Genomic DNA, 26,754 nt, shown 5'->3' on the forward strand with positions numbered 1-26,754 from the left:
GACTACGGAGTTTCGGGAGTTCCCGAACACTGGTACGCACACCGAGACCACCTACATTCTTACCTACACACCTGTCCACAAGGACACACTCAGATGTACTCAGAAGTACATGCACGGAGTCACTGTTCCCAGGAAGTTCAGCAAGCGAGTGTCCCCAGTTGTGCTGCCACGCGGGTACCCGGAGCCTTCCCAAGGTTACCTGAGCCAGTTTACTCCTCCCCAAACCCGGACAGCCAGCGGAAACGGCCCTGAGCACTACACCTCCCCAGCACAGCCTCCTCTTATCAACCGGAACAGCCGGGGCGCACAGCTTCCTGGAACTTGTAGTTTTACAGAACTCTGATCTCCGCTCGTCCCCGTCTTCAGGAGAGGACTACGTGTCCCAGCATGCCTCGGAGCCGGAAGGGCATCCCGCCGCTGCCCGGACGCGCAGGCGCAGCACCGCTGTTTGTCGGCGCCTGGGAAGGGAGGAGGGTCTCGGTCGCAGCCGAGACCGAGGCCGAGCCGGAGCTGACGAGACTTGACTGGGGCTCAGAGCAAGGCTCCAGTCCGGCTCAGACCATCGGGCCCCTGAGTGGATGGAAGAGGCCGAGCCCTGAGATCAACGCCAGCCGGGTCAGCTTGGCGCGGGGCCCACAGGCAGGCAGGACGGCAGGCAGACGTGCCGAAGCCTCCCAGGGCCTTCCCTCAGGTCCCCGGCGAGGGGCCTAGGCCCCGGGCCCGCGACCAAGCCCAACTCGGCCCTTTGGGACCGGAGCCGACGCAGCCAGAAGTGGAATCTTCACCGGGGCCATAGGCCAGTGACTAGGCCGGGCCCGGGCCTCCCGTCGGGGCCGGACTGGGACGAGGCCCCGGGGAGGCCCCTGACACACTAGACCCTTCCCTCAGGCCGACGCCCTTCGGGAAGATGCAGCGCGCCCTACCGGGCGCCCGCCAACATTTGGGGGCCATCCTGGCCAGCGCCAGCGTGGTGGTAAAGACCCTGTGCGCGGCAGTACTCTTTCTCTACCTGCTGTCCTTTGCCGTGGATACCGGCTGCCTGGCGGTCACCCCAGGCTACCTCTTTCCGCCCAATTTCTGGATCTGGACCCTGGCCACCCATGGGCTGATGGAACAGCACTTGTGGGATGTGGCCATCAGCCTGGCCACAGTGGTGGTGGCTGGACGTTTGCTGGAGCCCCTCTGGGGAGCTCTGGAGCTGCTCATCTTCTTCTCAGTGGTGAATGTGTCTGTGGGGCTGCTGGGGGCCTTCGCCTACCTCCTCACCTACATGGCTTCCTTCAACTTGGTCTACCTTTTCACTATCCGCATCCACGGAGCCCTGGGCTTCCTGGGTGGTGTCCTGGTGGCACTCAAGCAAACCATGGGGGACTGCGTGGTCCTGCGTGTGCCCCAGGTGCGCGTCAGCGTGGTGCCCATGCTGCTGTTGGGGCTGCTGCTGCTGTTGCGGCTGGCCACGCTGCTCCAGAGCCCAGCACTGGCATCCTATGGCTTTGGGCTTCTCTCCAGTTGGGTGTATCTTCGCTTCTACCAGCGCCATAGCCGAGGCCGAGGGGACATGGCTGACCACTTTGCTTTTGCCACCTTCTTCCCTGAGATCCTACAGCCTGTGGTGGGGCTCTTGGCGAACTTGGTACACAGCCTCCTGGTGAAGGTAAAGATATGCCAGAAGACAGTGAAGCGCTATGATGTAGGTGCCCCATCTTCCATCACCATCAGCCTCCCAGGCACAGACCCTCAGGATGCAGAGCGGAGAAGGTACTGTGGAGTCTTCCAAAACATTATTGAGCTAAGGGAGTTTTTATTGCCCGAGTCTCGTTCCATCTGTTGTGCTTGCTGTGTGTTGGCTGGCAGCCAAGGGTCAGGTGTTGGGACAGACTCAGGAGATAAAATCCTGTTTGTGGCCTTGAGAAACTCAGCAATTAGGTGCCGGGCTCCAGTAGCACTTTCCAACATGAAGGAGAGCAATTTGCCTTTCACACCACTCGGGCCACTTAACAAGTCCTAAGAAATGTCCAGTTTCCTTTGGTACTGTGTAAGGGCTAATGGAGGGTCAGGTACACATAATCCTGACCTTGTCTCAGAGTCTTGGAATCCTAGACACTGGTCCTGTGGGAGCCAGAAACAACCTGCTGGTCCTATTTCCCCATTGAGGGAGGGACACACATGAAGACCTTCCTTACAAGGTGGTCTGAGCCACCCCAGTTTCAAAATGCTGAACTATGTCCTCTTCCTGGGTCCTAATTCAGATGCTGTGCCTCTCTGCCACTTAATTTATTGAGGGGGAAACCTCAGGGTATTACTAGTTTTGCCATCCTGTCCTTCCAGCATGTATGTGTCACCACACCCAGGGAACAGGCCATGTGACCCACCGCGGGAGCATGCTGACCACACAGGGAGTGGAGACAACCTTCATTATCTGTAAACCAAGCCATCTGGAGCCCCAGCTGAATTATTCACTGAATGTACCGTGTCCAGGGCTGGGAAGACATTTTTTAATTCAGTTTTCTCTCTCTCTCCCAGGTCTGTAGACTCACCAGAGTTGTCATAGCTACATTTTCAACATCATGGTTAAAGTTCTTTTTTAGGCAGTTACTTTAGTAGTGAAATCTGGAGCAGACTCTGTTCCTCCTTTCTGGATTTGCCAAAGGTTTTTGCTCACCTCTTAAATTGATTTTTGGCAGGCAGCTTTATGAATTCACCTGAAAGGTTATCCCCGTGCTTAGTCCCCACTGGGTCTGTGGCATTGAGTGTAGGATACACCCCTTTCTTGAAGGAGTTGCCAGCTGGAGAAGGGCCACAGATTACTATGGCCTAAGGTGGTGGGTGTCGCAAAGTACACAAAACATGTTGCGGGGCATTACTGTGAGCCCTGTGGTTTGTATCTCTGTGGCCAATGAATCCTAAAGACCAAGGTCTGTCTTCACTTTATCCAGTGGAGAAGGTGGGACCAAGAAGGCTGAACCTGGCAGAAACTGAGCTGTCCTCAGAGCTCTGTAGGACAGGTACCGGTGGGGACTCTTTCTTTAGTGAGAAGTCTTGGATTAGTTAGGGTTGGCTGGAGATTCAAAACAGCTCTGCTCAGGTCCAAGAAAATGGCAGGCTGAGGTAGGGAAGGTTGTCAGGAGCTAGGTTCCTGGCATAGCCCTGTGGTTGTTACTTCTCCGACCAGTTGGGCCTCTAGCAGCATGCTGCTCCCAAACCCAAAGGGCTACTAGTAGTGCGAGGCAGGATTTCCTATCTTTGACCCTCATGAGGAAGTGAGTACTATGTCACTACCTCTGTTTTAGCAGACTTTAGACAGAACTGACAAGGCTGTCTCCAGGCTGGAGCCTGGGTAGCACAGGGAACTGTCCCATCTGTGCCAGTCTGCCATGTGTCAGGCTAGAGCACAGGATGGAATTGGGCTAGCATTTTCTGTGTCCATGTTCTTGTTGCCTTTCCTGTCATTTGCCTGGCATGTTGGCAGTTTTGCTCCTCTGATGGATCTTGGAAGGCTGTTAGAGGCTGTCCCCCATCCTTATAGCACAGACAGGTTGAGGCATCAGGGTTCCAGAGTTACCACTATTGGAAGTATTAGCTGGCAGCATGGGCATTCCACCTCCTGGGTAAACTAGAGTCCCAAGTGCACAGGTATACCTTCCAGTCAACTTTCCCACCTTCCCCCAAAGTAAGGTCCAAAAGGGTTTGTCCAGTGGAACCGTAGGCTCTGGCCTGTCTCCTACACACATAAGCTGTCCCTCCTCTTTCTGCAAGGACTTGGTGTGTCCCTGCTCTAACACAGGTCCTGGTGGCTGTGGGGATTCCTCTGGGAAGGAAAACATTAGAGTCCGTTAGGAGGGATGGGCTGACCCAAGTTGGCCCTGCTTCCCAGGTTGAGATCCCACATAGGTGCTTGAGTTCCAGCATTCCCCTCCGACCCCTGCCAGGAGACTCAAAACACAACTAACAAGGAGAGAGAGAGAAGTAATAACCCTCTTCTTGGATGTGATACCAGTGCCCACATCCAAGGGACTTATCCTTCCACCCATCTTCCCTGGGGTACCAGCTCTGCCCATGCTTAGGCCCCATTCTCAGAATCATTGCTGAGGCTGGCCTGGTGGCCAGTCTGGCAGACACCCTGCTGGCCTTCTAAGCCTGGAGGTGCCCAGACTATGAAGGGAAAGCTCTGTGTGTGGGCAGCCAGCCCTTTGGGTCCTTATTCTGATGGCTGAATGGGTCCTATCCAGTCCCTGGGGAGCCCTGGGTCTTTCATGGCAAAAGGGAATGCATAAGATTCTAAGAGAAAGCTGGGTGGTAGGGGGAGCCAGCTTCATGGGGAAAGAATATAGGGCATGAGCCAAGTCCAAACCCATAGTGATTTGTCATCTTTCCCCTGGCTCCAGGCAATTGGCCCTGAAGGCCCTCAATGAGCGGCTGAAGAGAGTGGAGGACCAGTCGGTCTGGCCAAGCATGGACGACGATGAAGAGGAGGCAGGGGACAAAGTGGATAGCCCCATACCCTCTGACAAGGCCCCCACGCTCCCAGGAAAGGGGGCTGCCCCAGAATCCAGCCTGATCACCTTCGAGGCAGCTCCCCCGAAGCTGTAACTCCAGACCACCTTGAGTGTAGCATCTCCTCTCCCAAGCTCCCCCTTGACACCTCTCAGCTACTCCAGGGCACTGACTGCTCTGAGGAGAGGGAAGAAGGCCTGCTGGGGGTCTCCACAGCCTTCTGCTATTTCTCGCCAACACTACCCAGGACTCTTGCTACCTGGTTCCAACTCCAGACAACCACTATGCCAGGTATGGGGCCTCTGAACCATCAGCCAGCCCAGGCCCTCTGAGGTAAGACTGTACCTCAGCAGATAGCCCCAAGCAAGTGGCTACAGGGACACTGGTGTTACAGTGCCTGGGCCAGCCCAGGTTGCCTGGTTGCCAAGAGCCCTGAGCCAAGGCAAGGATTTGCCAAAAACATTCTGGGGGTCCAGCCAGTGCCGGACTGCAATTCCCTGCCCACCCTCAGAAAGACTATGTTCGTGTGAAGATTTCTGATTCCCTCTGCTGTGGCTGTGGCTTGTTCTGGGCCAGAAGAGCCATAGCTCCCAAGTATTTTTTACAGGACCACTTGAGTGGGCAGCCAGGCCCAGCCTTGCAGTATCAATAAAGCAGTTCTTTGAGGTATGGCTCCTGGGCTCTGTCAGACCACCTTGCACAGCCCTCTCATCGTGTTCAATGGTAAACTTAGGGACTTTAGAGTCCAGGGCTTGGTTGCCATGGCAACTCCAGCTGAATAAGAACTCTGTTACTCCCACTCCCCCCTTACCACCACATGCCCACTGTTAAAAGCACCTTCCCAGAGCTCTCACTTCAGATCCTTACTCATTTTCTCTCCCTCTGATTCCCAGTCAGGGAGGCCCTGTCCAAAGGATCTGATGGCAGAGGGCCCGTCTGTCATGAAGGGCTGTTCTCCCTGATGGCTCACCCCCAAAACAGAGTTCTCAGTGCTTGATGTCTGTGGAAACAGGCTATCCCAAGTTCCCACCCTGTCACTGTCCGCAACTAACTCCCACAGTCTGGAGGCACCAGCACAGCGGGCAGCTGGGGGACTGAAAGCTGTACCACGCACAGCTATAGCTCTAGGGCCCTCGTGGCACAGGCTGCTCAGCAGCCGGATCCTGGAACCTTGTGTGCTGGGACAGCTTCAGCCCTGCAGTGAGCAGCCAGGGACGGGGGTCCCCAGCTTGCCCAGCTGCCTGTTTGTTCATGCTGACAGCATTAGCAAGCACTATCCCCAACTCTAAGCTATTCCTCCCATCCAATCTTTACAGTCATTCTTTTTTTATTTTCCTTTTTTCTCTCCTGTAATTTTTGGACATACCGGTACAAGTAAGAGGTGAGTGGCCGGGGAAGTAGTCTTCATCCCCCACTTCATCCAGCCACACCATCCGTAAACTCCTCTGACAGTACAGAAGGAAAGGGGAAGCACTTCAGGGTGAGGAGCAAGCAAAATGTCACACACAAGACTCCTACTCTAACCTGTCCCAGTGCCCGAGGTGCTCCCATGACTTGGGTCAGCTGAGAGAGTCCAGGAGGTCCCAGCCCCAGCTGCTATGCTGAGGGGCAAATCCAGGCTTCCAGGCTGGGAAGAGCTCATGGTTGGATCCGTTTGCGGTACAGGTATGCGTTGCTCACCTGACTCATGATGACCAAGCTGGTAATGACAGGACACAGCACAGCCAGATACCAGACCCCACCAGTGACTGTGGCAGTGAACCAGAGCGAACACATGGCCAATAAGAGGCTGGCACTACCCAGAAGGTAGCCCACCAGCCCAGAAGTGGCATGGTACAGCTTGAGCTTAGCCAGGGGCCATCGGGGCAGTAATTTGGGATAGAGCAGCCCCACACCCCCAGAGCACTGCAGCCCCGCCCACAGCACAGCTATCAGCCCTGCCCTCCCATGCCACGTGGCCAGATGCGCTTTGCCAAGCTGTTCCTTGTGGAGGATGACAAGGCCTAGACCAAGCAGTGCACACAGCAGGGCCAGCAGCTGCAGCACCCAGTGGCAGCGGGCTCGGCCCTTCCGCGAAAGGGAGCGCAGCAGCGAACTTTCAGGAGAGAACACCAGCAGTGCCTCGGTCATCAGGAAAGAGAACTGGGGAGACAGGGATGGGAAACAAAGTCAGGGTGCTGCTCAGCAGAAGGAAAAAGAGGTTTAGGTAACTTGCTAAACTGCCAGGCACTCTGGGCAGTCTCCCTTTTCACTCTCCCCAGTGACAAGAGTATCCATTTGGTGCAGTAAGAGTAAGAAACTCCAGGGCCAACATCTGCCCTGAGTAACTGGCGAGAAGTATGTACGTCTCCACACTCCTTCCTAGGTGATATGCTAAAACGTCATCTCTGCTATATTACCCAGCAAACACTAGGTTTGAGATGTGGCAGTTATAAATGATTCACAGGCTTTGTTTCCCTGACACGGGGCTGGATACAATTTCTTGGCAAGAGCTGGCCACATGGGTGCACTGTTTCAAGGAAAATTCAATGTATCACTATAGATTAAGGTAAAAGGGGACACAGGTACACCCAAATGCATTTTCTAAGCTTCCTGCCTGGAAGTGGGTGAAGTCTCATTTTGTGCTTAGACCAATTTGCTCTGGGTTTTGAATACTGTGGTTCAAGTCTGGGGTATGAACCACATGAAGGAATTGGAGTGCGCCATTTCTCCAATCCCACATTCCATCCCTCCTAAGAGATGTGAAGTGTCCATAAGGATTCAGAGACTGTCAGGACTACCACCCATACCTGTGCTCCCTCCCACCCCTAAGAGCTGGCCAGGTGCACTACTTACAGCCAAAGACATAAGCGTGGGGTGCCAGGAGAACAGACCTGGAATGAAAAGGAGTTTTTGTGAGGCTGAGGCAAGAAGAACCCAGCCACATCAATCCCCCACAGGGTGAGGAAAATGGGCAGCCCAACACCCAAGGCAGCGCTGCCAAACTGCTAGCCCCCTCTTACTGCAACAAGCTCACCCCCTACCTAACCTTGCTTCCTGGTCCCTCCGTGGAGCAGAGGCCATGCTGTGCCACTCTGGCAGTTCTCCCTCCTCTTAGCACTTCACAAAGGGCAGCCAAGTGGGACACCAAGACAAGGAAAGAGAAGCCAGGTACTCTGGCCAAACTGATAGAGCCCCCACACTCACCTCCTCCCCACTTAGCCCTCCATACATAGGATGTCCCCCAGCTGCCAAGCCTTTCCTGGAGTCAGGCCCAAGGCTTCCTCTTGCTCCTGCTCCCCAGGAGAAGGAGCACTTTCCTTCCCAGAAGTCAACTATGAATTCTACTTACTGGAGCCAGGCCGGGCAAGCACAGCCACAAAGATGGTAAAACCCAGGGCCACAAGGTGGGCAGCAGCCCCAGAGGCAGTGCGTAGAGCTCTGTAGATGTGCGACTCGGTCTCCACAGAAAGGGCCATGGTCAACCAGGCCAATGGCTGTAGACTGAAAGCATAGTAGAATGAGCAAGGGTCTCAGGTGCCTGCTGTCCACTCTTCTCACTGGAGCAAAGGTTGCGGGTCAGGAATGCCACTCTCTTCCAAGAAGTTAAGGTAGGAAGGGACAATACCAACACAGGCACTAGGAATAGTCGAGGACCGGGAGCCTGTCCGCGTGTACCCGCATCTGAACAGGCACTGATCCCTGGCCCACCTTCCAGGTAGGATGCGCAAGGCCATGTAATAGACTACAAATCCCAGCGGGCGTCACGCCGTCGCCGCGCGGGAGCGCCAGCTAAAAGGGCGTGAAGCACTACGGGAATTGTAGTTCCCATCTGCGTACCAAATTATAGCCTGAATCCCTTCGCGCACAGTCTCCCTACGTGCCGCTGGCATGCTGCGCCTACACGCTAGGGACTCGCCTGCCTCACCCGCAGCGCTGACCCGATGCGGTGGTTTCGTCCCGAGAAAGCTGAATACTCGGGGCACTGCCGAGCGCGCGGCCGCTCCGACGCGGAGCCTCTTCACTTCCGGGTGCGACGTCTGCCCAGCCAGGACTTCCTGAGACAAGATTCCCCCACCTCCAGCCACACCTCCCAGTCGCTCTGCGCAAGCGCTGTTAAGCAGACAGCTTAACCGGTGCGTGAGTGCGCAGGCGTGCTTGCCTTGGCTATCCAGGCCTGAGGGCTGTCTCCGACGGGTGTTCGCAGGGGTCCAGGAGCCAGGGTCTACTGACCTGGACCCTGCCGGCGTCATGGGCAGCGGCTGCCGCATCGAATGCATATTCTTCAGCGAGTTCCACCCCACGCTGGGACCCAAGATCACCTATCAGGTGCCATCCGTGCCCGCGGGGCTGGGGTCGTGGGGGTCGTGGGAGAGGGACGCTCCCGGGAGCTGAGCAAGCTGCCCAGAAGCGGTGGATTCCTGTAGCCCATGCTGCACGCAGGCATACCACTCCTTCATTCGCGGAGAATCGTGAATCGAGAGGCCACTCAGACCCAGGTCCCAGGCTCCCGGTGTGACGGGGCAAACAACCCATAGACAATGATTGTGGGAAATCGGGCTGCAGAGACCCCAGGGAGGTGCCAGCTCCCAAGAGAGGCAGGGTGCATGGCCTAGTAGTATTCCTGGATGTTTAGGAATTTAGATGGAGGAGGAGTGAGTGAGCCAGGTAGGGGAAACAGCATATGCAAAAGCCAGGAGGCAGGTGATAACATGGCATATATTTGGAAACACAAAATAGTGGCAGGTCTGGGTGGATGGGGGAGAGGAGAATCTCTGGACAAGAGGGCTTAGGCTTTGGGGGGGGGGTCACCCAGTGTACTCTGCATTGTCCCAGGGTCCACTAAGGGGCCTCTTACCACTCCCCTCCCCAGGTCCCTGAAGACTTCATCTCCCGAGAGCTGTTTGACACAGTCCAGGTGTACATCATCACCAAGCCAGAGCTGCAGAACAAGCTTATCACTGTGTGAGGCCCTAGTGGGGAAGGGAGGGAATGTCCCTTGAGGAGTGGATGAGCTTGGGGACAGAAGGAGCCTGACTTTGCTCCCACCTGTTCCCCTCATCCAGCACAGCCATGGAGAAGAAACTGATTGGCTGCCCCGTGTGCATTGAACACAAGAAGTACAGCCGCAATGCCCTGCTTTTCAACCTAGGCTTCGTGTGTGATGCCCAGGCCAAGACCTGTGCCCTCGAGCCCATCGTCAAAAAGCTGGCTGGCTACCTGACCACACTGGAGGTCTGCAACAGGATGGGCTTGAGTGAAGGGGAAGGCAGGCAAATGTTTCCAAAGCCCTCCAAACCTGGGTATCTGCCAGGGCAGGATACCAGCGAGGGTTCCTGAGGTGTGCCCACCATGTTGTCCATACTCCATCCAGCTAGAGAGCAGCTTCGTGTCAACAGAGGAGAGCAAGCAGAAGTTGGTGCCCATCATGACCATCTTGCTGGAGGAGCTAAATGCCTCAGGCCGGTGCACTCTGCCCATCGGTATGGCCCTGCCTTTTCAAGGACAGCAGAGGGGTAGAGGAGGGATACGAATATGGCAAGGGAAGGCAAGCCCAGCCATGGGCAAGACTTATGAACAAATTGGTGGCCCAGTGAGCTGGGTTAATGATGTCCAGGGTCCAGTGCATGTTGGGATTTGGGATGTGGAGGCCAGAAGAGCTCTCCATGCTCCTTGGGTATGTTCCCTTCCCTCTCTGGACCTGTCTCTTGCTCCCTAAAAGGGGGAGATTGGGAGCACCTGGCTGGCTCAGTCAGTAAAGCATGTGAGTCTTGATCTTGAGTTCATGAGTTCAAGCCCCACGTTGGACATGGAGCTTACTTAAGGTGGGGGTGGGGGAGACTGGCCCTACCCAGGGCCACCCGCCTGCCTCAAGAGCTGCTGGGAGAACTGGAGGGTAATTGAGGTCCTCTTGAAAGAGACGACACTGAAGATTTGGGTGGGTCCCCTGCAGATGAGTCTAACACCATCCACTTGAAAGTGATTGAGCAGCGACCTGACCCTCCTGTGGCCCAGGAGTATGATGTGCCTGTCTTTACCAAGGACAAGGAGGATTTCTTCAACTCACAGTGGGACCTTACCACACAACAGGTGTGCTATCCCTCCCTGGGTATCATCACCTAGGGCTGGCCACAGCTCTGGCCTCATCCCATTCCTACTGACCCTGCCCTACCCTGCCCCGTTTTTCCCAGATTCTGCCCTATATTGATGGCTTCCGCCATGTCCAGAAGATCTCAGCCGAGGCAGATGTGGAGCTCAACCTGGTGCGCATCGCCATCCAGAACTTGCTGTGAGTGGGGCAGCAGTCACACTTGGGACAGGGTTGCTAGCCAGAGAAGACCCTCAGGACCCCACGTGCAGAGGTGGGAAGGCATGGCCCTCAGAAGCTGAGCACAACTATCTCCCCCAGGTATTATGGCGTTGTGACACTGGTGTCCATCCTCCAGGTAGGTGAGTCTGGGGTCTGGTTAAGCAGAGAGTAAGTTACATGGTTTGGCCAGACTGGGGCGGTGTCAGACTTCCAAGCCCCTCACTCAGGCCCCTGTGCTTCCTGCTACCCTCCAGTATTCCAATGTGTACTGCCCGACACCCAAGGTCCAGGACCTCGTAGATGACAAGTCCCTGCAAGAGGCCTGTTTATCCTATGTGACCAAACAAGGTAGTGGTGGGCTCTGCGGGAGGCCGTCTTGGGGAGGGCAGGGCTACCTGCAGAGCTGACCCTCGGTGCCCACAGGGCACAAGAGGGCCAGTCTCCGGGATGTGTTCCAGCTGTACTGCAGCCTGAGCCCTGGCACGACTGTGAGAGACCTCATTGGCCGCCACCCCCAGCAGCTGCAGCGCGTTGATGAACGGTCAGAAGAGGATCCCCAGGGGCACAAGGGGTTTGCATGAAAGCAGATACACTCTACGTCTCTCTGGAGCCTTGGGTTAGAAAGGAAGCTGGAGATTCCTAGTGAGCAGAATCATGTGGCACTACTAGTGTAGGCAGGCTTCCTGGAGGTGATACATTCGGAGGCCAACAAAATCAGAAGGGAGACTGCAGGAAAGGGTTAGCGGGGCTGGAGAAAGCCCTGGCCAGGGCATCACCCCTCTCTCCCTCAACCACACCCCAGGAAGCTGATCCAGTTCGGGCTGATGAAGAACCTCATCCGCCGACTACAGAAGTACCCCGTGCGGGTGTCTCGGGAGGAGCGGAGCCACCCTGCCCGGCTTTACACAGGCTGCCACAGCTATGATGAGATCTGCTGCAAGACAGGTGGAGACAGGCAGGGCAGCTGGGGTGGGGTCAGGGCAGGTGGCCAGGCCAAGACTGCTCACCTTACCTGCACTGTCCCAAACAGGCATGAGCTACCATGAACTTGATGAACGGCTGGAAAATGACCCCAACATCATCATCTGTTGGAAATGAGGCTGGTGGGGTTTACATGCGTCTGTGGCTGCTCTCTCTCCTGCTAAGTGCTCCCCGGTGCATGAGAGCTAGACCGGTAGACCCGTCCATATTGTCTCAAGGGTGACCCTAACTTCTGTAAATAAAATCATCCATTTCAACCTACCTTTATTGAGTACTGCCTCTGAACCAGCCACCAGAGGACTGGCGGTGAAATAGCCGCGGTCCTGGCGCTCTGCTGCGCCATCTGGTGGGCATGAATGACAATGCACAAGTAAAAGTGCCAGCTAATTATTAATTGAAATGAACAGCCTAAAAACAATCGGGAAGCTGTCATGAAGAATGAGTTGGGGATGGGAACTGGGGCTGTTCTGGATTAAATGGGCAAGGAAGGCCTCGCTGAAGTGACTTTCAACTGAGACTTGAAGGAGGAAAAGTATTCCAGGCAGAGGGAACAGATGTGGAAGCCCTGACGCAAAAACAGCTTTAGGATGCATGAGGAAGCCAAGAGAGGCCCCAGGGGCTGCAACATAGGAGGCAATGGGGAGAGGAGCAAGAAAAGAAATCCCAAGGTACTGAGGGGGCAAGAGCTTGATACTGCAGAGTTCCTGGTAAGCTGCTTTGGACATACTATTTCAAGGGCTAGAGGCAGCCATAGAGTCACCCAGAAAAAGACGACAGCAGTTACTTCGTGAGAGGTTGATGGCAGTCTGCTAGGCTAGGATGGAGACAAGTGGGCCCTGCGCAGTACTTTGTGGGGGTAGAGGCAACAGATGGAGCCGGGTGCGAGACACAGTAGGACGAGGAAGCCACGGAGAGGAGCATCCGCGCGGCCGAGGTGGATCCGCGGCTGAAAGAGCTGGAGGGGGCAGAGTGACCCTATCCCTGTGCGGGTCGACCTGACGTCCGAGGAGGGAACCTAGGCCACAGCAGTCTGGCACTCAGGGCAGACCCAGGAGCTGCAGTCGAAGGTGAGGGGTAAAGTTCTGGGAGTCCAAAGAGGGTCGCTACCAGCCTCCGGGAGGGCGAGGCGGCCGGGGGCGTGGCCGGCGCCTGTGCAGGCGGCACTGCGCAGGCGCGAACTGACCGTTTCCATGACTGCGAGTACCAGCGCGTCTAAACCGCTCGGCAACTGCCGCGTCCAAGACCTGGACCCCGCGGGAGACGTTCGTCTCCGAGAGTTTCAGCACTCGCACCTCAGCGCCGGCTGCTGTCCGGGGTCAGCTGAACCCCCCCTTCCCGCTCGCTCTCTGCGGCCACAACATGGGCGACCTGGAGCTGCTGCTGCCAGGGGAGGCTGACGTGCTGGTGCGGGGGCTGCGAAGCTTCCCGCCGCGTGAGATGGGCTCCGGAGGGTGAGGCAGCTGGATCCAGGGGTTAGGCGGAGCCACGGGGTCGGAGTCCTTGAATGGAGGAGTAGGGACCTGACATGGGGGAGAGGGTGACCAGTGTGGGGGAGCCCCCAGGTGAAGAGACAGAGCTCTCCGACTTAGGAGTATATGGCCCTGAGCCCCCTCTGGCCCCTCAGGATCAGGTTAGGCTTCAATAGGACCCAGCCCACCCCCACTCCTACGGCACACGTGTGCTCCCAAATGCACATACACCCCCACTCTCTGGGACAGGTGGAACCAGCAGCATGAGAATCTGGAGAAGCTGAACATGCAGGCTATCCTTGATGCTACAGCCAGCCAGGGGGAGCCCATCCAGGAGCTGCTGGTCACCCATGGGAAGGTATGCTGGGATCACAGGCATGGTTCCTGCCTTCCCACAACCTCCCACACCACCACTCTACCTCTCAGGAGCACCCTGGGTGCCACTTCCCTCGGCGTGGTACACTTGTCTTCCCCAAGGGAAAAGAGAGGAGTGTGCTACACCTTTGATTTTGTGCCCCTTTTGTACAGGACTCTGGCACCCAGTCCAAGTGTGTGGCATGGCTTGATTTGGGAGGTAGTTGTGGATCAAAGAACAGCCTAGGCTGTGGGGGGAGGGCCCACATTCTAAAGACATCCTTGAATAGACTGTCAGGCCAGAGGGGACCCTCAGTAAAGAACAGGGTGGGGGCGCCTGGGTGGCTCAGTGGTTAAGCCACTGCCTTCGGCTCAGGTCATGATCTCAGGGTCCTGGGATCGAGTCCCACATCGGGCTCTCTGCTCAGCAGGGAGCCTGCTTCCTCCTCTCTCTGCCTGCCTCTCTGCCTACTTGTGATCTCTCTCTGTCAAATAAATAAATAAAATCTTTAAAAAAAAAAAAAAAAGAAAGAAAGAAAGAAATGAAGGTCTAAGGTGCAGGAGACACATTGGGAAGGTGCTTATGGAAAGAATCTAGGGGCCCAGGGGACTTTGAGGAGAGTCAGGCAGGGCTGAGCCAGGGATGGGAGGGTTGCCAGGCCAAGGTAGGCCTGCTTCATCCCTGTCCTTTCCCCTCCCCCTCAAAGATCCCAACGTTGGTGGAGGAGCTGATTGCAGTGGAGATGTGGAAGCAGAAGGTGTTCCCTGTGCTGTGCAGGCTGGAGGACTTCAAGCCCCAGAACACTTTTCCCATATACATGGTGGTGAGCTAGGCCCCTGGTCACACCCCGCCTGTGCCTTTAGAGGGCTCTGGATTCAAGAGGAGAGCTAGTAATTTCCTCAGCAGCTCCGGGCTCTGTTCTCTTTATCTGACAGGTACACCACGAGGCTTCCATTGTCAACCTTCTGGAGACCGTGTTCTTCCACAAGGTGAGGCATCAGCCCTGCCCACCAGCTGTTGCCCCACGCTAGGGCCTGACAGGGAAGGGGGGTTGTGGCTGTGTGGGGAGAGCAATGGAGACAGAATGTTTCTCCTCTCCCTTCTATCTCCCTCTCAGGAAGTGTGTGAGTCAGCAGAAGACACTGTCTTGGACCTGGTAGACTACTGCCACCGAAAATTGACTCTGTTGGTGGCCCGGAGTGGCCGTGGTGGCCCTCCTGAGGAGGAGTCCCAGTACAGCACCCCAATACAGGTAGGTTGAGGTTCCCTGGGGGTGCCAATGGGTAGACCGGGCTCCCTCGGGGCCTGAGCAAGCTGGGGGTGGCCCAGCTTAAGCACCATGTCCCCCCCACCCCCAGGAGCTGCAGAAGCAGGCTGAACTGATGGAGTTTGAGATCGCATTGAAGGCCCTCTCAGTGCTGCGCTACATCACAGACTGTGTGGACAGGTGGGCAGTCCTGCCAGGCCTGGGGCCTACAGTGGAGGACTGGGATCCCGGGCCTGTAGCCTCTGCTCACTTCTCTCCACCACCACACCTAGCCTTTCCTTGAGCACCTTGAACCGCATGCTCAGTACCCACAATTTGCCCTGCCTCCTGGTGGAACTGCTGGAACACAGTCCCTGGAGCCGCCAGGAAGGAGGTAAGGTCCTCCCCTACCTGCCTAAGCCCCAGCTCACGGCTGCCCGGAGACATCTTCTCAGACTGACGGAGACAGGCAGCTTGCCCCCGGGAAACACACTCTGCCCGCTAGCTCGTAGTGGATCCAGGGATGCCTCACGTGGGATGGGCTTGGACCTGGGCTATGCAGCAGGCAAGGCCTCTGTGTCTGCTACTAAGGACTCCCCCTGCTCTAGAGGAAGCAGTGCCCCAACCTGGGCCAGTCCTGAGCCCATGCAGCTGTAGTGGCTGAGTGAGCAACCCCCATTCCTCTCCCCAGGCAAGCTGCAGCACTTTGAGGGTGGCCGTTGGCAGACAGTGGCCCCCTCAGAGCAACAAAAGCTGAGCAAGTTGGATGGGCAGGTGTGGATCGCTCTGTACAACCTGCTACTAAGCCCTGAAGCCCGGGCCCGCTACCACCTCACCAGCTTTGCCAAGGGCCAGCTACTCAAGGTGGGGCCCTCCTCCGGTTGCAGCGCCACACCAGCCCACCCCAGCCCAGTGCAGCCCACTTACCTCAGCCCCAGTCCTATTTCTAGACCCTGAACCTCGAGCGACACGGTCCCCACAAGCACCTCAGTCCAGCCCAGCACAGGCCCTCTCTGGTCAGCCCTGCTTCACACTGGCCTTCCCTGGACTCTCTTGCAGCTTCGGGCCTTCCTCACGGACACACTGCTCGACCAGCTGCCCAACCTGGCAGACCTGCAGGGCTTCCTGGCCCACCTGGCCCTGGCTGAAACCCAGCCCCCTAAGAAGGACCTGGTGTTGGAACAGGTAGGTACTAGGAAGTCAGTGACTCAGGACAACTCCCCGCCTTGCCAGCTCCTCCCTGACACTTTGCACATTTCTCCCACAGATCCCAGAAATCTGGGAGCGGCTGGAGAGAGAGAACAGAGGGAAGTGGCAGGCTATTGCCAAGCACCAGCTGAGGCACACATTCAGTGCCTCAGAGCAGGACCTGCGGCTGCAGGCACGAAGGTGAGGCCTGCTGAGCAAGCAGAAGGGGTGGAAGGGATGCAGAAGGCACGGGCATAGGCAGGGGTGCTCTTGTGTGCCCACAGGCCAGGCCCAGCCAGGCTTTTCTGACCTCTTTCCTAGATGGGCTGAGACTTACAGGCTGGACGTCCTGGAGGCAATAAACCCAGAGCGGCCCCGCTGTGCCTACTGCAGTGCAGAAGCCTCCAAACGCTGCTCAAGGTGCCAGAGTGAATGGTATTGCTGCAGGTGAGGGCATCCTGGGACCTTGGACCCCTAAGACCCCCTTTCAGACCCTCTGCTAGCTCTGCATGCTCACCAGCCCGCCTGCTTGCAGGGAGTGCCAGGTCAAGCACTGGGAGAAGCATGGAAAGGCCTGTGTCCCGGCAGCCCAAGGTGACAGAGCCAAATGAAGGCTGCAGCTGCTAAAGGCCAGCCACCCGTACAGCCCACCCAAGAGTGTGCCCTTGAACCTCAGGATCTCAGCCTAGCCTCTGCCAGAGCTCCAGCCTCCCAGGTGGTGAGCATAGCGAGCACAGACCCATCTTCCCCAGCAAAGCGCTCCCCACTTCCTGCGCTACCCAGCGGGTAGGCTGAGGGCGCTGCCTCTGCGAGCTGGAGCAGGAGGGCGGGGGCAAAGACAAGAGCCGGATGTGGGGACCCTGTTCCTCTAGCACAGTAAAGCTGGCCTCTAGAAACAGCCTGCCTTCGAGTGGCCCTTCGCGGAGGTCGTCATCGGTGTGAGCAGGAGGGGTGCTCCCGGGATGCAGGGAGAAAAGGAGAGGGAGGGCCCGGACCCTGCGAGAGCGCTCGCCATCCCACGCCCTCGCCACCCCACTCAGCCGGCGCGCCGACACAGCACTAGCGCCCAGGTTTCCGTTGCGCCGCTAGCCCCGACTCTCTCCCGCGGCCCTGCCGGGATCCCGGGGGCGGCGCCGTATCGCGGCCCGCCCCGCGGCCCCGCCCGCCCCGCGCTCGCGGGCGCCCAGAGCCGGCGGGAGTCCGGGCCGGAATCGGCCATGTCCACGGAACCTGAACTCATTGAACTGAGGGAACTGGAACCCGCGCGGCGCGCCGGCCCGGGCCGCACCCGGCTGGAGCGTGCTAACGCGCTGCGTATCGCGCCCGGCACCTCGCGCAATCCCGCACGGCAACTGGGCGCGGGCCGCGGCCACCACTTCCAGCCCGCGGGGCCCGCCACGCACACGTGGTGCGACCTCTGCGGCGACTTCATCTGGGGCGTCGTGCGCAAGGGCCTGCAGTGCGCGCGTGAGTAGCAGCCCCGCGCGCTGGCGAGAGCGAAACGGGCGGCCAAGAGGCAGCGCCTGCGCTGCGTGTCAAGTCGCAAAGGAGGGGGTCGGTCGGCAGGGTCGGTTCCCGCGGGCCAGGTGCATTGGCTTTGACCCGTCGTTTAAGAGAGTGCAGGCGGATAGATGGTGTATATCCTTGTCCTACCTGCATCGGGGCACAGCTGCGCAGAGGCAGCTGCCGACGAGTAACTATGAATAAGGTGCTGATTCCAAGCTTTTTATCTTTAAAGTGTCTTGGCTCTTCTTGAGAAAGGCTTTGTTTCCACCACTCACTATAAGTCCCTGTTCCCAGGCCCACCCCTTCCCAAAGATTCACTCACCATGTCCTTCTCCAGAATCTCTGGGATGGGGGAAGTTTTACCCCCTATGGGAGGGGGGCAGGGGGAAAGTATCTTGGGTGGGTCCTCTGCAAATAGGAATTTTGTTGAGCAAATACCTATCGCAGACCCAGCCAGGTGCCAAAACATGAAACACAACCACACACCAGCAGCCCTTCTGCCTCCCAGGAGTCACCCACCAGCAAGCAGAGGTTGCTGCCCCACTGGCTATATACACCAGCTAGAATCGTTTGGGATTTTACAGCCCTCCAAACCCCTATGCCTGGACTTCAGACCTGTTGAATCAATCACTGGGAGTGTACCAGCCATTGGCAGAAAACAAATCATTCCACTGGAATTGAGAGTAGTTGAGAGTCACTGTTCTAGCCCATTTAGGGATAGACACCCTCTAAACACCATTTAGAGAAGGTGTACCAGACTTGTGTAGGCATGGAGACCCTCTCATCCAGAACAAGAGTCTGTCCTGAACACCAGGGTTGTGACAGAATACCAACCATGAACAAGGGCTGGAACACTGAAGTGTTCCCAAGGAGAAATAAAGTGGACAGAGATAAAATACTGGACAATTTGGGTGTGTGTCAGAAGCAAAGAGAAGAGAGGAATCAAGGGTGATTTTGGATTTTTTTTAACGTCAAACTGGGATAGTAGCAATTTTTACTAAGATGAGGTGCTCTGGTGAGGGGAGGATGGAGGTGAAGAGTTGTTTTGGCCACTTTGGGTTAACAGGGGCTTCGACCTAAGGAGGGAGGTCAGCGATGGAAGTCTTGGATCTGGTGTAGGTAAGTGTACACAGAGCATGGCAGTGATGAGGACTGAGCCTTAGACACTCTCCATTAGATCTGGGTGTTGAGACAGAACGAAAGGAACTTAGCAGGAGCTGCCGGGAAACCGGGGTAGCAAGGAGCTCTGGAAATCAAGGAGAGTAAGCATCAAATGATGCTGAGGGGGTGAGGATGAAGGGACCTGGCATGCATGTTGCTGAGGACCCTAACTCGTTTTCTGGAGGGAGGGGCAAGCCTGACTGGAATGGGTAAAGGAGAGAGGACGGTAAGCAGTGTATGTAGATGAATGTTGGTAAGTTTTGGTGCAAGGGATGTAGAGACAGATGACGGAAGAGAACAAGTGTTAAAGGCTTTTGTTAAATGCGCGGAGATGGCGGGGCGGCGTTGACAATGAGGGAGGGGTATATTCTGCACTCAGTGCGAAAGATCCAGCCGTTCAACAGGCTGGATCCCTAACCGCAGGAGGCCTTCCCGTCAGTTTCCAGACGTTAGGGGACCAATACTAGAATCTGTATAGCAGCGGGGGGTAACAAGACCTTAAGATAAGGCCGGTCATGCAGAGCCTGGCGGGCAACGGCCTTCATCCCGGGGGTTCTCTTCCGTGCCCGGAATGCTTCTCTGAACTGTAGCTGGGGCTCCTCCGCCTCACCGCCAGGCCTCTCTGCAGATTGCAAGTTCACATGCCACTACCGTTGCCGCGCGCTTGTCTGCCTGGACTGCTGCGGGCCCCGGGACCTGGGCTGGGAACCTGCGCTGGAGCTGGACACGAACGTGGTGAGCGCGGGGCAGGGGGGGCGTACGGAAAAGGCGCGCAGACCTGTCGGCCACACTGCAGGAGTTGCTTAGGCCGCGCGGCGTTACGCGCAAAGAGCGTTCTAACGGGGGGTTTCCCGCGACAGAGAAAGGCTAATTCTGCGCGCGGGCTCGAAAGGGTGCCAGGGATGCCGACTACGCGCGGACCGCCCGGAATCGCCCTAACTCCGCGTCCGCGCAATTTCCGCACCTCCCCGCATCCGCATCCGGTCTTGCGGCCACGCTGGTGCACATGCGCACACGCTCGGACCTGTTCCCCAAGAGAGGAGGGGTCTTCGAGGCCGAGCCGAGCCGAGCTGCCTGGGCTATGAGGTCATTCCTGGAGGCGTGGCGCGTAGGAACCCGCCCTCCGAAGTCCCTCCCCCAATGAGACGAGTGCCCGATCCTGGCTGTCTACGTTTCAGTGTTAACGGCTGCCGCGCGAACTCGGATCGCGGCGCACGCGCACACGCGCCTGGGGCGGTGGTTGGAGGCTACCGGCGCACGGGACTTGGGGAGCTGGCTGGCGGGCGGGCGCGGCGATGGGCGAGGCGGATGCGGGGACGCCTTCTTTCGAGATGACCTGGAGCAGCACAACAAGCAGTGGTTACTGCAGCCAGGAGGACTCAGACTCGGAGCTCGAACAGTACTTCACGGCTCGTACCTCACTGGCTCGCAGGCCGCGTCGGGACCAGGTGGGGGCCGGGGTTTTGGGCGGCGGGCCGGTGACAGTCGCTGGGACCCTTCCCCTTCACACTAAGTTGTCTGCTCGAGTTTGTGGACAGTCCCACTCCTCCGTCAGTTGGGATTCCATACGGCCCCGGGGCCAGCCTGCGGAACCGTGTGCAGGACTCTCAGCGCCTCGATGCCGGGTGCCGAGGCCTTGATGTCTCTGTCACAGACCGGTTGAACCAGGGGAAGCAGCTACGTGGCTTGGGGTAGACCCGGGATGGGCATTATCCACCTATGAGTAAAGCCGACCCCTCAGTCTGGACGAGCACCTCGATTTCCGCGTTTAGACGCTCCCACCTCCTCTCTAGGGGACGGGGGTGGGGGTGGTGGGAGGAAGTGGAAGGGAGGTGTCCTCGCGGGGAACTGGGAAATGTGTTTAGGAAGAAGGTTCGGACTCTCCCTCACCCCCCCCCCCCCATGCACTCTTGGACGGAGCCAGCTGAGTCCCCACCTCTTACTAGTCCTGGCCTGCCACTGGCTTCTGGCTTCTGGAATGTGGAGGATTCTGGAGTGGACCTTGCTGGAGTGCTCGCTTAGGCAGCACATATACTCAAATAGGTGTGGACCTGTAGGAAGGGTATTGAGATTCCTAAATACTTTAAGTATTTTAGGTATTTAGATTCCTAAATACCCTTCCTAGAGGTCCACACCGATGGGAAGGAAGGTGGAAAGGAAGCCTAGTTCTGGACTGTAAGCAAACAGGAGCATTTATCCACGGGAGGTGAGGCAGGCTAGATTGTACAAAGCTCAGAGGTGGGATCAAGAGAGATAGGAGTTACTAATCCAGGACTATAAGATGGGATGCTGGAGCAGCTGTTCCTCTCTGAGTCTTCTAGGTGTCCCCATTATCAGAAACCTCTGTGTGCCATGAGTGTGACCACCAAGCTCAAGTAACTATACAGGAGCTGGTACACCTCAGGAGAGCACCCTGCACAGAGCATCAGGAAAGAGAGATGGGGACCGTGAAGCTCCGAATACCTTGCAGCAATGCAGCAGAATTCCTTACATGAGCCATGAAAAGGGACTTTTAGATGACAATTTTGTACTCTTCAAAAATTTTTTTAAGATTTTATTTATTTGACAGAGAGAGAGAGCAAGAGAGGGAACATAAGCAGAGGGAGTGGAAGAGGGAGGAGGCTTCTTGCTGAGCAGGGAGCCCCATGTGGGGCTCGATCCCAGGACCCTGAGATCATGACCTGAGCCAAAGGCATATGCTTAACGACTGAGCCACCCAGGCACCCCTGTACTCTTTAAATTTTACTCAAAAATTCAGCCCAGACCTTTGACTCTGGGTCAATTGACTGGTGCAAGGTTTGACTGGATCCCTGGGACTTTCTGTCACTCAGGTTTGAGCCATTTTCCATTGTGAAGCAGTGAGAAAACCACAAGACACTAACCAGTTGAAAAGGTGGCTGGGGAGTCCCCAGTTGTAGGTAAAATACAAGCCATCAGTCACTATGGATAGTGGCAGAGTGGAGGGTGGGTCACCATAGTGTGGGAGAAGGGAAACTCCATGGTCCTGCTGTGCACACAGAGGGCTGTTGGAATTCTCCAGCAGGAATCTTTGGAAGCAGAAAAAGAAACTTCTTATTCTTTTAGAATACTGACAGGACAGTGCAATGCCTCCAGTTTAAGTACCTTATTTTATGAGTAAAGATACTAAGGGAGGCAAAAACAAACAAAACCTAAGGGAGGTTCACCTGGAGAGGGGAAGAGACTGGAACATAGATCAGTGCATCACTGCACCCCAGTCCAGGGCTCCTAGGTGACCTGGGAAGGAAGAGAAAGGAGCAAGTGTTCTCATCCTCAGGCTGGAGCTCAGAACCATCACAAGGAAGGGAAATAAGTTGGTGCCATCTCTGTGCTCACCCTTCTGTGAACAGAATTCTCTTCCTTCTTGCTGGGGTCTGGAAGTTTGTTCAGCTTTTCTCCTGCCCCACAGCACTCTCCTATCCTAGTACTCCTTCCTGTTCCAAGCCCTCTCCTCCAGCCTGAACAAACACATCCTCCCTTTATTCCCAGGCTCCAGCCTTCATTTTACCCTCCAAATCTCCCATTTCCCAGGGCCCACACCATTTGTTCTTTACTAGTCTTGGAGGAGTCCTCCCTGCCCCCAGTAAGATTTCCTTCGAAGAAAATTTTTCTTTGAAAATTCCCTGCTGAGATTTTCACTTCTTAGTGCTCTCCTCCATCCAGATTTTTTTTTTTTTTTGAAACTTGGGGAAACAAGTAGGCTTCAGTTTCCACACCTCCCCCAATGCCCCCTTCTGAGGCCCCAACTTAAGTTTTAAGTGCCACATACTTACTGGAAAGTTCTAGGTAAAGAGCATACTGCTAAAAGGCTGTCTAGATGAAGAGCACCCTACCATCTAATGTGTCCTCCTTATTCATTCCCATCGGACGGTTTAAGCTTGGGGGCTCCAAAGCACCAGTTAGGGAGAAGCCTGCCTCTCCTGGGCTCAGAGCTAGACACAAGTCATTTTGGAGGAGCCCAGCTGGTAAGAATTCCCCTGGGACAAAGCATTGGTCAGCAGTGATCTCAGCTGCATCTGTGACACTCCCATTCCAGCCAGGGCCTGACGTCAACAGGAAGTAAGGCTGATGCAATGGAACTGGGGAGTTTGATAGAAAAGTGTTTGTTCAGAGCCCTGGCTTCCCTGGTCCATACTCCACCCTTCGAACAAGAATCCAGCCCCTGGAGGAGTGGGGGATGGGCTGAGTGGTAGAGGGAAAAAAGTCTTTGGGCTGAACCTCCAGACACGAGGGAGGAGGTGCAGAAGCCTACCTGCTTGGCACTTGTGGGACCAGCTCTACCAGGAGGCAGATTGGAGCCTGGCCTGAAGCTGCCTTTGGCGCAGCTTGGCCAAGATCAAATGGCATGACACAGTGGTTTCCTCCCTGTGTGTGAGACATATGGGGCTGGCCCCAGATCCCTCACCAGAAGGTGTTAAAATTGTAGAGGTTGCCCTTACCCTCATGCCTGTGCCTGGCTGGGCTCGTGGTGTGCACCAGTCCCAGACCTCTCGCCGGGTGGTCATGGCCCTTTGCTGGGGCAGAGTGGCAGAGTGGTCTTCCTTCTCCAGAACACTCCTGACCCCACCTAACTAAGGTGCTGGAATCAGGCTGTGCAGTTGAAAGTTGCTTTTATTGTCAATAAGAATCCCACATCTTTTCCTGGCCCCTGGCCTTCTCTCTTCAGTTTTCTTGGTTTTAAGGTATCCTTAGGGCCTCACCCAGTGTTAAGGAGGCCCCATGTAGGCAGCATAAAGAAGCCAAATGACTTGGCCGTTGCTCTGCCCATCCATTGCATGCAAAACCAGGAGCAATGGTGGCTTCTTCTCATCAGGACTCAAGCTTCCAAAGTTTCCAAAGGCTGCTTTTTCAGTTTCCAGAGGCTGCTTTTTCAAAGTGGCCCACACAGACTCACCTCCCTGTATGTGACGTGCGTTGCAGTGGGGTGGGTTCTTTTAAGGACCCTGTGTCCGTGCTGGCCCCTCTTACAGGACGAGCCTGTGGAGTGGGAAACACCTGACCTTTCTCAGGCTGAGGTTGAACAGAAGATCAAGGAGTACAATAGCCAGATCAACAGCAACCTCTTCATGAGCCTGGTGAGTTGACAGCCTGGGGAAGGGGGTGTGGGGAGAGGCTACAGCTGAAGTTACAGCTAAGGTATTCTTGGGTGGGCCTAAGCAGTAATTTATTTACACCTAGCCTAGCCCCAAGTGGACTAGCAGTGTCCAAATCTGTTCCATCTCATGTGGAACATAGTCATGGTTTGGTTTTTCCTCTTCAGAACAAGGATGGCTCCTACACAGGCTTCATCAAGGTTCAACTGAAGCTGGTACGCCCTGTCTCAGTGCCCTCCAGCAAGAAGCCACCCTCCTTGCAGGATGCCAGGCGGGGCACAGGGCGGGGCACAGCTGTGAAGCGCCGTACCTCCTTCTACCTGCCCAAGGATGCTGTCAAGCACCTGCACGTGTTGTCACGCACGCGGGCACGTGAGGTCATTGAGGCCCTACTTCGCAAATTCTTGGTGGTGGATGACCCCCGCAAGTTTGCACTCTTTGAGCGAGCTGAACGCCATGGCCAAGGTAGGCTTCCCTCCCCGCCATGTATGAGGGTATATATGCATGCACCATGTGTAAGGGGCTGAATGGGCTGGGCCTGACTCTAATCAGGTAACTTTCTTCTCCCTGCCTGGCCTTCAGTGTACCTCCGGAAGCTGTCGGATGACGAGCAGCCCCTGCGGCTCCGGCTCCTTGCAGGGCCCAGCGAGAAGGCCCTAAGCTTTGTCCTCAAGGAGAATGACTCTGGGGAGGTGAATGTGAGTACCCAGCCCTCTTTGGCTTCTTGGTTGTCACTGGATAAGGCTGATGGGTCACAGCTGCAGTAAAGTTGGAAGGAAGAGTAGGACTGGAGAAAAAGCCCTGCAAAGCCTCTTTAAGAGTATGTGAACCTTGTAGCTACAGTGAAGCATTTCAGGCCACTCAAGCCAAGGTCACAGGCTTGTCCCAAGATGCCGGGAAGAATTGTCTTGGTGGTCTGTTCTTTTCTGTTGTGGAAAGTCCTCAGGAGATACAGGAATTCCTCTTGATAGTATGGTGATTCCAAGCCAGATCAAAACACACAGGGCACCTGGGTGGCTCAGTGAGTTAAGCCTCTGCCTTCGGCTCAGGTCATGATCTCAGGGTCCTGGGATTGAGTCCCACATCGGGCTCTCTGCTTGGCGGGGAGCGTGCTTCCTCTTCTCTCCCTCCCTGCCTGCCTCTCTGCCTACTTGTGAACTCTGTCTGTCAAATAAATAAAGTCTTTAAAAAAAACAAACAAACAAACAAACCACAGATGGGCCCACATCAGGGAGGCTCCTGTTCAACCATTATGACTTTTTACCTAGTAGCTTTCTGGCTTCAAAGTTTTGAGTCTATGGAGTAGTATTAAACTCAGAGTGTGGGCATAGCCTTTCCACAGATAACTGGGTGACATCTGGTTTGGTTGCCTGTCTTCAAGGTGACTGCTCTACTTTATGGGGCCCATCTTCTCTACAGACTATTGTCAAGAATCCTAGCACAAGCCATTCAGGCAAGAACGTAACATTAGAAAGCCCTATCCTAGCTGTGTGACATGACTGCTGCTCTTCGCTGGGGAGGGCCTACTGATTTGGCCATGCCTGCTGCAGCCTGTTTCCCTCCTTTCCACCTGCAGTGGGATGCCTTCAGCATGCCCGAACTACACAACTTCCTGCGCATCTTACAGCGGGAGGAAGAGGAACACCTGCGCCAGATCCTGCAAAAGTACTCCTATTGCCGTCAGAAGATCCAGGAAGCCCTGCATGCCTGTCCCCTGGGGTGACCTCTTGTACCCCTGGGGGAAAGGAGGAGAGTAGGCAGCGCCGAGAGCGTGCCGTGTGAGTGTGACAGGGCCCATGTGGCTTGAAGAATGAGTGTGCATGGAGGTCATCTCTTACCAGGGGAATGAGCCCAGAGAACAGCAAAGGAGCTGGCCCCCTGTGTCCACCCATAGGTGTAGCAGAGCATGGCTCTTCTGCCCTTTGTGTAGTGGGTCATGTTGGGCCGGGGTTGCCTCAGAAAGCTGCTCCAGGCTTGCAGCAGGGATTGAGCAGAATTAAGTCTCTTTAATTCATGTCTCAGATACCAGAATCTTGGGAAACCCTACAAACAGAATAGGGTCATGTTTGCAGGGATAAGGGCCCTCATCTATGGGGAAGGGTCATATGTGTTGGGTCTCAGATGGGGTGTCAGGACAGTCGGAGCCAAGGGCAGGTGTTCAAAATAAGTCAGGCATGGGGAACGAGTCTAGGTTTCCCTCTACAGTGGCTTCTGACTCCTCACACACACTGGGGTCAGGGAATGCTGGCTCATGGTGCAGCAACAGTGCCTCAGTGCCTCCTCCAAGGAGGATGTCCCTAGGCCAGGGTCTGTGTGAATGTGGGCACTGGTCCAGGTCTGTGCCTTCTTTGCCTATCAAAGCGAGGGCCTTTCCCTCAGTTATTTTTGATGATGTGTGCGAATGTATGTACTATTTTGTGGCCTCAGCTGCATGCCTCCTGTGGGGAAGGGGGTGGGGGTGACAGTCATCATCAGGGCCTGGGGCCTGAAGAGAGTTGGCTGAATAAAGATTTGAGATTTCTGCTTTGGAACTCTTTATTATGGGTCCTCAACTGAAGTTGCCCTCATGCCAGTGGCTACCAAGAGTGATGGACAGGCTCATAGAGCACCTTTTAAAAGTCACCATTTGACCAATATTTGAAGGATGTGGGGGTACAAATAGGGACTGTAAACACGCACCACCATGGGGGTTCAGGTCAGGCAAGAATATAAGCTAGAATTTAGGGAAACCACACCCTTCCCAACACATACACACACACTCTAAGCTGTGGGAGGCGTTTTTACTGAGCTGCTACTATGGACCAGGACCAGATGCTGCTCCTGGCCCCGAAGGTCTAGCTGTTAATTCTTGCCTTCGTGAAGTATGCCTTCTAGTGGGTTTGGAAAGAACACTGAACCAAAGTTCTTCAGACTGACCGTAGCTATACATTTGGCCAATTACCTAGTTTTCTTTA

At 55.8% G+C, this 26,754-nt stretch overlaps 5 protein-coding genes across 13 annotated transcripts; 4 read left to right on the forward strand and 1 right to left on the reverse strand.

Moving 5' to 3' along the window:
* The first annotated feature begins 418 nt into the window (after positions 1–418).
* On the forward strand, positions 419–5,163 carry TMEM115 (transmembrane protein 115). Its single transcript, XM_082702551.1, has 2 exons — positions 419–1,758; positions 4,386–5,163. The coding sequence occupies exons 1-2, from the start codon at positions 908–910 to the stop codon at positions 4,588–4,590; spliced, it is 1,056 nt and encodes a 351-aa protein (XP_082558677.1). The 5' UTR covers positions 419–907; the 3' UTR covers positions 4,591–5,163.
* A 643-nt stretch (positions 5,164–5,806) lies between these two features.
* Positions 5,807–8,571, reverse strand: CYB561D2 (cytochrome b561 family member D2). 3 transcript variants are annotated; one of them, XM_082702439.1, is made up of 4 exons: positions 8,402–8,571; positions 7,826–7,977; positions 7,330–7,367; positions 5,807–6,636 (listed from the first exon to the last, which is right to left on the reverse strand). In XM_082702439.1, the coding sequence occupies exons 2-4, from the start codon at positions 7,950–7,952 to the stop codon at positions 6,133–6,135; spliced, it is 669 nt and encodes a 222-aa protein (XP_082558565.1). In that variant the 5' UTR covers positions 7,953–7,977; positions 8,402–8,571; the 3' UTR covers positions 5,807–6,132. The 3 variants fall into 3 exon arrangements, with proteins under 3 accessions (XP_082558565.1, XP_082558566.1, XP_082558564.1); XM_082702440.1 differs by having other exon boundaries at positions 8,415–8,559; XM_082702438.1 differs by having other exon boundaries at positions 8,314–8,547.
* Positions 8,572–8,573: 2 nt separating this feature from the next.
* On the forward strand, positions 8,574–12,025 carry NPRL2 (NPR2 like, GATOR1 complex subunit). Of its 2 annotated transcripts, none has more exons than XM_082702405.1 (11): positions 8,574–8,802; positions 9,347–9,438; positions 9,540–9,708; positions 9,848–9,956; positions 10,427–10,563; positions 10,665–10,762; positions 10,883–10,919; positions 11,038–11,131; positions 11,207–11,324; positions 11,586–11,728; positions 11,814–12,025. In XM_082702405.1, exons 1-11 carry the CDS (start codon positions 8,725–8,727, stop codon positions 11,879–11,881), a joined length of 1,143 nt encoding a protein of 380 aa, XP_082558531.1. In that variant the 5' UTR covers positions 8,574–8,724; the 3' UTR covers positions 11,882–12,025. The 2 variants fall into 2 exon arrangements, 1 of the variants encoding a protein (XP_082558531.1); XR_014303801.1 differs by having other exon boundaries at positions 8,575–8,802; positions 11,207–11,399.
* A 426-nt stretch (positions 12,026–12,451) lies between these two features.
* ZMYND10 (zinc finger MYND-type containing 10) lies at positions 12,452–16,920 on the forward strand. 2 transcript variants are annotated; one of them, XM_082702314.1, is made up of 12 exons: positions 12,452–12,471; positions 13,483–13,591; positions 14,295–14,411; positions 14,524–14,577; positions 14,706–14,840; positions 14,947–15,035; positions 15,128–15,228; positions 15,526–15,698; positions 15,894–16,019; positions 16,102–16,223; positions 16,344–16,469; positions 16,558–16,920. In XM_082702314.1, exons 2-12 carry the CDS (start codon positions 13,520–13,522, stop codon positions 16,631–16,633), a joined length of 1,191 nt encoding a protein of 396 aa, XP_082558440.1. In that variant the 5' UTR covers positions 12,452–12,471; positions 13,483–13,519; the 3' UTR covers positions 16,634–16,920. The 2 variants fall into 2 exon arrangements, with proteins under 2 accessions (XP_082558440.1, XP_082558439.1); XM_082702313.1 differs by lacking the exon at positions 12,452–12,471 and adding an exon at positions 12,953–13,215.
* RASSF1 (Ras association domain family member 1) lies at positions 16,656–26,321 on the forward strand (the record flags this gene model as incomplete). Of its 5 annotated transcripts, none has more annotated exons than XM_082702347.1 (6): positions 16,656–17,489; positions 19,318–19,424; positions 23,678–23,782; positions 23,968–24,265; positions 24,383–24,498; positions 25,377–26,321. In XM_082702347.1, 6 exons carry the CDS (start codon positions 16,985–16,987, stop codon positions 25,521–25,523), a joined length of 1,278 nt encoding a protein of 425 aa, XP_082558473.1. In that variant the 3' UTR covers positions 25,524–26,321. The 5 variants fall into 5 exon arrangements, with proteins under 5 accessions (XP_082558473.1, XP_082558476.1, XP_082558477.1 ...); XM_082702350.1 differs by having other exon boundaries at positions 16,898–17,730; XM_082702351.1 differs by lacking the exon at positions 16,656–17,489 and adding an exon at positions 18,600–18,647.
* Positions 26,322–26,754: the final 433 nt, after the last annotated feature.

The sequence above is a fragment of the Mustela nivalis genome (assembly GCF_964662115.1).
Source record: "Mustela nivalis genome assembly, chromosome: 1".
Classification (NCBI taxonomy): domain Eukaryota; kingdom Metazoa; phylum Chordata; class Mammalia; order Carnivora; family Mustelidae; genus Mustela; species Mustela nivalis.